Below are 9,131 nucleotides of genomic sequence, written 5' to 3'. Positions count from 1 at the left end.
GACCATAGGGTAATAATCGGTGGGCTGGATTACAGTCTGGAGCATCCCTTTCACGTCCTGAATCCTCACTCCAGGTAGGCAGTATACCTCGCGTGCCGAGGGGTCCCGGCGACAGATAGGGCCCTCCGTACCTCTCAGGATGGAGTCACCAATGACGATCACGTGACGCTTCTTCCTCCTGGCTTTCTTGCCTCCTTAAACAATATAAGCAATATTATAAGCAATATAAACAATGTTGAATAAAGAAAATTAATATACATTGGGAAAATTTTACTAAATAAAGAGTTATGTAAGTGCCATGCAACTCAAACTACTGTCAAACTACAGGGCCACACTCTGCTGGTGCAGCCCAGGCAGTACTGCTTCCAGGGGACGGGGATGGAGATAGGGTTGAGCTGCCTGGGCTGCTCCAACCAAGTGGTGAGCCTGGTGCCACTCAGAGGGGATGGGTCCATGCCAGCCAAGTGAGCAGCGCTGCTGAGCACCGAAGCCAGTCCCTTCCCCTGTGATCAGCACTGAGCTCGGCACTTGGCTGAAGCACCCCACCCCTGTGAATAGCACTGCCTGGGCCACTCCAGCTGAGTGTTGAGCCCAGTGCCACTTGCAAGGGTTGAGGCTGGGCTTGGAGCTCATCAGTGCCACTTGCAACAGACAGGGACAAGTTCAGTGCTCCGCTGGTGCAGCCCCATCCCCTGCAAGCAGCACCAGGCTTAGCGCTCAGCTGGCATGGCCCAGGCAGCACCACTCGCAGGAAATGGGGCTGTGCCAGCTAAGCACCAAGCCTGGCCCCATCTGCTGTTGGCAGTGCTGCAGCATCCACTCCCCTGGTGCCTGGCCTGCAGCAAGAGCGTGCAGGGCCTGGTATAAGTCAACCCCATATTTCTGATCCAAACTATGAAATTCTTAACTTTTTGGATTAGAAAAATGGGGTTGATTTATACACTGCATCAACCTATGCACTGTGAAATATGATAAATACACTTTGAAAATTGAGGGTGGCTTGAATATAATATTTTTGGCCAAGATTTTTGGACTGGCTGCCTCTAACAGCAGTGAGAATTTGGGAACCTTCAATGACTCTTATAATCACTCAAATGATATTTTTAAATGATAAAAAAAATAGAGAAAATTCTCCTTTCCAAGAGTAAATGTATTTTTAGGCAGCTAGTGCATAACTTCATTAGTAAAGAAAATAATACATGTAGAGTCATAATTGTGTGGGTAATAAGCACAATTGAAATATACAGTAATTTTATATTATCACAGTTGTTCTTTTTAAAAAAAAGTTAAAATTGTTCATTCTTCATTGAAATATACTTTTTCACTAATTAACAGCCACATTGTTTTCCTTGTCTTTTTTTTAGATGTATTTAAGATTTTAATATTTTTTTTCTTTTTCATTTTTAAATACTTTTATTTGAAGGAGCACATAGTCTAATCTGTTTTATATTGTGTGTTTTATCTGACTAAACTATTAAGTTTGATACACTGTTAAACAATAGACAACCCCTTTAATTTTCTTTGTTAAAAATACTCAGATCTGTTGTTGAGTGAGGCAATTTATTCAGACAATCTTATAAATATCATATTTAATAAAGAACAATCCAAGACAAAGAGAAAAAATGTCTTTATCCATAAGCAACCAGATGAGAAATAGATTTTTATTCAGTCAAATCCTTTTAGTCAATGAAACAGCACTTTCATGCATACTGCACTCAAGTGATAATTAATATAGTCTAATTCAAGACATGATGCCTGAATTGATGTACTGTCATCAATACCCCATGTTAAAATCAAACCTTGACAGGGGTTTAACACCCTGGAACAGGTCATCATATGATAATACTCTTTTTTTTTTCCTTTCAGTATTTGTCTTCAACCAAGCAAAGTATTACAAGATGGGGTAAAAAAAAAAAAAGGAAATAATTACAAATGAAGAGTGACACGGGCTGTGAATAGAACATATGTTAGGCTAGGCAGAGGCATCAGTGAATTATATCATTTCATGATGAAGCGGCACTGGGGCTGAACGGACCTATTTTAAACCTTGATGTATTTTATCTCTACTGTATTTGGACTGTCATCTTTGGAGAAAGACTTTGTGTAATTGAGAGTCAACTCCAATCTGCATGACTCGAGCATGAAGTGTAGGCCAGATGAACAGTGTTATGGAAGAAAGGGAAGCATCTAATAAGGTATAAATGAGTAATAACCTTTTATACCTCAGACTTTCAAATGTGTTTTGTAAAATATGATTTTCAAAGTTATTAATTTCAAGGTGCTATTAATAATATGAAGTTTTTATACATTTTTAAATTAATTTTAATTTGTTTTAATAAAAAAAATCTGCAAACAGTTTTTATGCATCCTTGTTCATACCATTATGGACATGTAAAATTATTATATTGACAAAATGGATTTTTTTCTCTACACTTAAAAAAAAAACAAAAAACAAAAAAAAAGTACCAAGTTGACTAGGTTATGATCAGTGTTTTTTATATAAATTGTATTCACTGAATACTGGAATTTATCTTCATAGTTTGGAATAATAGTTATTTGGACATGTTTATTTACCTTAATTTGATTGTTTGTAATTTAACTTGTTTAATTTGTTTTCAGGATTTGTTACTGAAAGTTTTCTCTTTAGAAAACTATGTAGAGTTGAAACCATGTTTAGGTCTTTTTAAAAAATGGATTTCAAGAATCCTATAAATGCTCTTGTGTGTAAGAGTTTGTGGGCAGACCATAATTTTGCATGTTTTAAGTTTGGCATAAATACATGTTTCTAAGGAAGTTAAACTTCATTCTTTCCATGTTGCATTTTACTGTCAGGGTAAAAAACTTGAAACTTCAACAGTGTAACAGTGTAAGAAAAGTAAATGTCTTTTCTTAAATATAATTACTTAAGCAGAGCTCCTGGTATTTGTAATAAGATTCCATAAAGTGCTATACTCAGTACAATAAAAATTGGGGGTGGCCCATGACGTCCCCAAAGCAACTCGGCTTTGAATATTGTAGGCATTGTTTGGCTTGAGCTTAATCGTTTACAAAGTTCTTGTCTAAGTTGGAAACTGCAGTGGAAAGGTACGTTAATGGTACCATTCTGAAGCAAGTAATAAGGAAGTGCAAGAAAATTAAAGACATTTGATTCAAGTACACAGTTTTTAGGATGAAGGGGGGTGTTTGTCTAGTAAATTGCCATGTGATCTAAAGAGATGTTGTGAAACTGTCTCTTGGATGAAGAGAATGTTTATGCCTTTTATAAGCTGCTTTTAGAGTTGCTTTTCCTTTCTGTGTAAAGACAAAATGTTTCCTTTTCCTTTTGTTTTGTTTTGTTTATACAGGAGGGTCAAGCCATTTTATAATCTTCCATGCTACTTATACATACTAGCCAATAGCTTTTTTTGTTACATTTAAGAATAAACTTGATTAACATTTTCCCTCTTAATTTAAAGAAAAGTTTATTCAGTACAGAGGCAAGAAATGAAGTGTGACAGCCCATAAAATACATTACTGTAACATAGTAGGCTCTGATCTTTCAATCAGATTTGTATGGACAGTAATCTCTACTGATACTGATCCATACAGAAATCTAACAAGCTTTGTGTGGGCACAAGTGCAGGCCTGCCTAGATCTCACTGAAGAATCAGGCCCACATAGAGATCAGGAAAGCGGCCCTTGACTCTTAGAACTGACACCAAAATAAAATGAATTTCCATTTTCTCTCTTTATGGAAAATGCCACTTATTTTTGTTTTAGTCTTAGAGCATGGGTCTGCAGATGCTAGCTGTGCGCCAGTAGCTGTTTTAACATTGAAGTACATACTGTATCTATAATAAAAGAATTGGGATATATTTATTAAAAAGTGGAGCTTCATAAGGCACAATATTCTAAAGTGATCAAATATTATTCTCTTTTCATCTGTCTCTTTAATTTACATTGTTTTGTTGCATTTTCCTTAACTTCCTCCTAGATGATGAACTTTGGAATTAATTGTAGCTTTTTGTTGGTGCTATGCACATCAATAGCACTATATTATAGTCTCTAAAAATAGTAATATTTTGATAATTAGTTTAACATTTTTCTTCACGATAAAGCTATAGTAATAGAACACATTTCTAGCAATTTTAGAAGCTAAATTTTCCTAATCATAAGGATTATTTGGATAGTGGTAGAATATATAGCAACAGCCTGAACTAGAAATGATTTTGAGCTGTCCAGGATTTAAAACCTCCACAAGATAGAAGATCCAGGCTTCATAGAGAAGCTTGTATTAGTAAGAACTAATTTTAAAACAGAACAAGGCAAACAAACAAAAACCTCTAAAAATGTAGCAAGGTGTCAAATTCCCTTGAGTGGCCAGGCTGGATCCAGACTGGGAGGGTTCCTGCAGGCCAGATCTGGACCCCCCCCTCCAGAGGTGTGGTAAGCAGTGGCAGGGACAGCATGAGCAGCATCAGAGAGATGTGCCAGTTAAGACAGCCTTTTTTATCCCTCTGCTGCCAATACACACAATCAACAGGGCTCCTTGGCAGTTGACCCTGTCTCTGCTGGCCCTGCTCGCGAAATCTCAGCTCCAGACTGGCATTCCAACATCCTTGGTGTAGGAGAAAGGTGCACATCAGACAGAAAGTTCATGTACTCATGCAAAAGAATGCTTTGTCTCCTGTGTGCCACCAAAAAAATGTTTATGCAGCATGAGGCACTACAGTGCAGAGCCATAGTGAGCTACCTCTGCACGTGCACACTCTGGATCTGAAAACAGTGCAGCTGCTTTACAGCAGTGTGCCGTGTAGGCTTAAACTCTGCTTCTCAGAAGCAAATAAATCCGACCAGCAAAACGGAACTGCCAGTGTGTGGAAGTGAATGGAGGATCAGCAATTAAATAAAAATGTTATGGTTGTTGACAGATGAAGATAATATTTCTGCCTTTGAGTAGCAATTGGCTTTGGTGGCTGCAGGTCTGAGAAGTTTGCAGAGTTCCCATGTACCCAATAATCAAGCAAGATAAATACTCCCAGGCTGGCTAAACAGGTCCCAAGTACTTGAAATAGTAACAACCCATGCCAGCATTTTCTAAAACACTCTCAGATTTTGGTTTGCTTCATAATGTAGTGTAAACAAATTTATGTTCGGCTAGCATGGTATTTATTTCATTGGCACTTATTTGGGAATAATTTGAATAATTCACTTGTGATTTTGCTGCTTCTGAGAAATGTGGCAGTTCCACACCTAGACTAATGAAACCTTTATACTTTGCTCTGTTATCACTATGTATCTCATTACAACAATATATCTTTGCCAGAGTCTTCTCTCTTTAAATGGCTGTTCAATAGGGTTTATCCAAGGTGGCATAAGATATGCTGACCATGTAGCTCTCTTCACGTCTGTAATAGGGCATATTGTGTTGTCTGGTGAATTCTAGGGCTCTAAGATAAACAGACCCCTTTGTAGCCCAATGTATGTCTTAGGGTTCTAACTCCACAAAAGTTTTTTTTTAATCACATACTTCAAGTTCCCCTTGATCCATTTTATTCTGAAAATTAGTTTATAGAACACAGAACGTTCTTGGTGCATTTGATATACCATATGAAAATAAGACAGTAATAGCATCAGTGATCCACTAGATGGAAAAAACCTCCAACTCTTTTCACAGATTTGACAACTTCAAAATGAACCAGCCAGACTTAGGGGGCAGATTGTTTGAACCTGCTGCAATGGAAGTGGTTGTTATCATGAAAGATGTTGCAGAATTTTAGAATCTTGATTTTTATGAAGTGACTTTATTCATGTTCAGTTACTGTGAACTTGAAGATAAAGGAAATTAAATATAGAAATAATATATGATTCCTTTCTTTCCTATTTTCTTGGCCTTTCAATATTCTGTTTGTGTGAGGCAAAGCAGTGGTGACTGATGCCGTCTGAATGATAAATACACATTTTTGATCTATTATGAGCATTATGAAGCAGTTCATATATGTATGTTAATGTAACCAATACCTTTTTGTTTGAAACAAAAATATTTCGTATTAAAAGTTTGTTTGAAAAAGGGAACTAGTGCAGAGAGAGTATGTAGTTTGAAGCTGAAAATATGTTCTGTATTTGTCTGAACATTGGTTTGTGGTGCTCTCCATGAGTTTCACAGTGCAGTGGCACTTGTTTGACAGTTAATGAAAGACAGATCAGCAGCAGTGCCATTAACTATCCAGGAGTATGTGCAGTTCATTGATTTAGAACATCATGGAAAAAAATTTATAAAAACCTAAAGCTCTTTTCCAAAAATTTGCCCAAAAATAAGTGAGAAAAGGAGATACTTTAATCAGACTACATTTCTTCTTAATTAAATTGTACTTTCTTTAAGGATAAGAGAGTTTTTCTACAAGTTTTTACAGTGCTTAGAAGTAAATCTTTCTTTTAGGTCAGCAGTTCCCAAACTGTAGGTCACAACTCCAAATAGGGGCGCAACATCAGCAGAGGGGTTGTGGCGATGTGGTGGAGGGGACATGTGCCCCCCTGAGATTTCTGCTCCCACACTGGGGTATGACAGGGTGGCAGTGTGGCCAGACTAGCTCTGGGTAGGAGCCAACTCCACTGCCCAGCAAGTGGGACCCAGCACAGGAGGAGCATCATGCCACCAGGGCTGCCAAGGTGAGGTGTGGCAGTGGTGGCAGCAGCACAGAGTTGTGCCTCCACTGTTGCTGGGTGGGCAGAGGGAGCCTCAGCTTGGTGGCCATGGTGGTGTGGCACTCTTTCCTGCACCAGATCCCACCTGCTGGGCTTCAGAGGGCCAGAGGAAGGGCAGCAGGGTGGGGAGCTCAGAGCCTGAAATGGACAGTCTACATCCTCCCCACACTATGGGCTCTGCTCTGGACGTGCTGGCCATGGGGGAAAGGATGGGGAGGTAGGGCAGGGAGCTGGATTCTGTATTTCAGCCTCAGCAGCTGTTGCCTCCTACAGAATTAAATGTATAAGAAAATATTTTTCTGCAGTGAGGTTGCTACTTACGTGATTGCTTCATACTGGCTCACATGTGAATTGAGAGATCTTTATGAAAGTTTTGCTTTAAATATGCATCTTACAATGTCACAAAAATTGATAGTAAGGAATTTGCAAATAAAATGTTTGGAATTTTTGTTTTGTTTTACAGCTTGAGTTGGTAACAGGTTGCTTAGTATGTATCACAGTTCTTAAGCAATTTTTTAAAGGCTGTAATATTTTTCAAATTATGGGAGAGTTCTTGTAGCTAGAAGAAAAGGTGTCCACCCCATAAATATAAATAATAAAATAATACAGGTATTAGCCACACTCATAAAGAACATACTTTATTAGTAACTTCAATAATAAAAATATACTACATTTAAAATATCCTTAGACAAGTTAGTAAGTGTCGGGGATCATCATCCCCAGTGGACCTAACAGACGCCGCCTGCCAGTTGCCTAGGGTGTCATCAGCTATAATTGGGGTCTCACACACGTACATTTCACCTGCCATGACTTGATCTTAATGGAGTTGGTTCAGATGCCTTTGCGTGTAGTCCAATTATGAGTCTCCCCGGCGTCTTGTGAGGTCCCGAGTTTCTGAGGGCTCTGCCACCCCTACACCCTCACCCGTTCCAGCAGGTGGTGGCCAACCGGTTGGTCCAGCCACATATCCTCAGTTCCTCCCAGATAATTCACAAAAGAAAGGTCAATCAAAACAAACTCGACAACCAAGAAGGTTCCCCTGATCTGTGTAGCTGCTTCGTCTGTCTGCAGCCTTCCAACTCAAGCTTGACCTTCGAGGGGTCAAGCACCCCTTTGTTGGCTCTCAGAGAGCCCCTTTGTAGGACTTGACAAGATTCCTTTTTAACAAACTTAACTTAAGTTCTATAACTTAAGTTCACTACTGAACTGTGCCCCTATTACAGGGACTACAGTACCCAAAGTCAATAGTGCCTTATAGGGTTATTACAGTACCCTTCTCTGGCCGGGCTCAGCCAGCTCCCGGCCGGTAAATAAACAGTTCTACCCCCCGCAGGGGCCAGTAAACTGGGTTCCAAAACCCCGCTGGGGTTTTGCTCTCTGCCAGAGGCGCCCACCAGCGTTCAATGTCGCCTTCAGCATTCCCTTCAGTGTGCGCCGGCCTGCTCCACCTCCACCTCCTCCTCTTTCCGGTTCTGCATTGCTGCTGCTTTCTGGTCCCGGCCTCTTCTTTATACTGGTGGGGAAGATATCGGCCCCTCCCTTCCCAACACACCTGGGTAAGGGGAATTTCTGCCGGGCTTCTTGGGGCTGCGGGCCTGGGGCCGCTGACCCCATGCTTAGCCCAGGAGCCTTGGAGCCTGCTGGCTCCTTCTCTCTCTCCCAGTAAGCACCTAGAAGCTTAAATGTCCATCCTCCAGTACTCACATTAAACAAATGAGAAGGAAGATCCTGATTCAAATCAGCATGTAAGCATGCAGTTGTCAGTGGAGTTTAAGTCTGGGCTGAAGTGCTGTTCTATATAGTAGGAATGTTTTACAGAATCCAGGTAAGCTGTCACAGTCATAGCACCTAGAACCCGACCTTTTATAATTTCATTATTATATATGTTGGCATTTACAACCTGAAAATGTCACTGTTGTAGATTGCTAATGGGAAATGTTCCATAGAACTTAAGAACATAAGAAGTGCCATATTGGGTCAGATCAGTGGTCCAAGACGCCCAATATCCTGGCTCCAACAGTGGCAGGAGTGGATGCTTTAAATGGAAAGCATTGCACCATGTATATGTATCCCCTGTTCATTATCCCCCGTGGCATCCACTATCATTACTTTAGAGATGTCAGAGGATATAAAGTATACACTGACTTGGACTATAATGGCCAAATTCCCACTGTGGTTGTACCTTGTGGACCTCAGTAAAACATGATTTGTATTTGGGTTAGGCTCCAAGTAGAATTCATGCTGAGATTAGGGTCCATCTGTATTTTTACATCCAAGAACCACAGTGTCTACGGTTTTTGTGACTGATAACCAATTCTACACATGGGATTTATTAAAATATGTATACAGTTAATGGATTTCATAGATTTCATAGACATTAGGGCTGGAAGGGACCTCGGGAGATCATCAAGTCCAGCCCCCTGCCCAAAGGGCAGGAAGTCAGCTGG

At 40.0% G+C, this 9,131-nt stretch overlaps 1 protein-coding gene across 4 annotated transcripts in view; it reads left to right on the top strand.

Annotated features, from left to right (window-relative positions):
- KIAA0825 (KIAA0825 ortholog) overlaps positions 1 to 9,131 on the top strand; it is a 373,307-nt gene that overhangs the window by 247,857 nt on the left and 116,319 nt on the right. The window contains exon 21 of one of the 4 annotated variants that reach the window (XM_019532380.1): positions 1,867 to 5,804. The exons of the other annotated variants lie outside the window; for them this stretch is intronic. Within the exon in view, the coding sequence (XP_019387925.1) occupies positions 1,867 to 1,936 (70 nt within the window). The 3' untranslated portion in view covers positions 1,937 to 5,804. Of the gene's footprint in view, positions 1 to 1,866; positions 5,805 to 9,131 lie in introns of those variants that run through there. 4 annotated transcript variants of the gene reach the window in all.

Source organism: Crocodylus porosus, unplaced genomic scaffold (genome assembly GCF_001723895.1).
Source record: "Crocodylus porosus isolate Cpor-Errol unplaced genomic scaffold, CroPor_comp1, whole genome shotgun sequence".
NCBI lineage: Eukaryota > Metazoa > Chordata > Crocodylia > Crocodylidae > Crocodylus > Crocodylus porosus.
The sequence above is the reverse complement of the archived record's forward strand: the minus strand, read 5'-3'. Positions and strand labels throughout refer to the sequence as shown.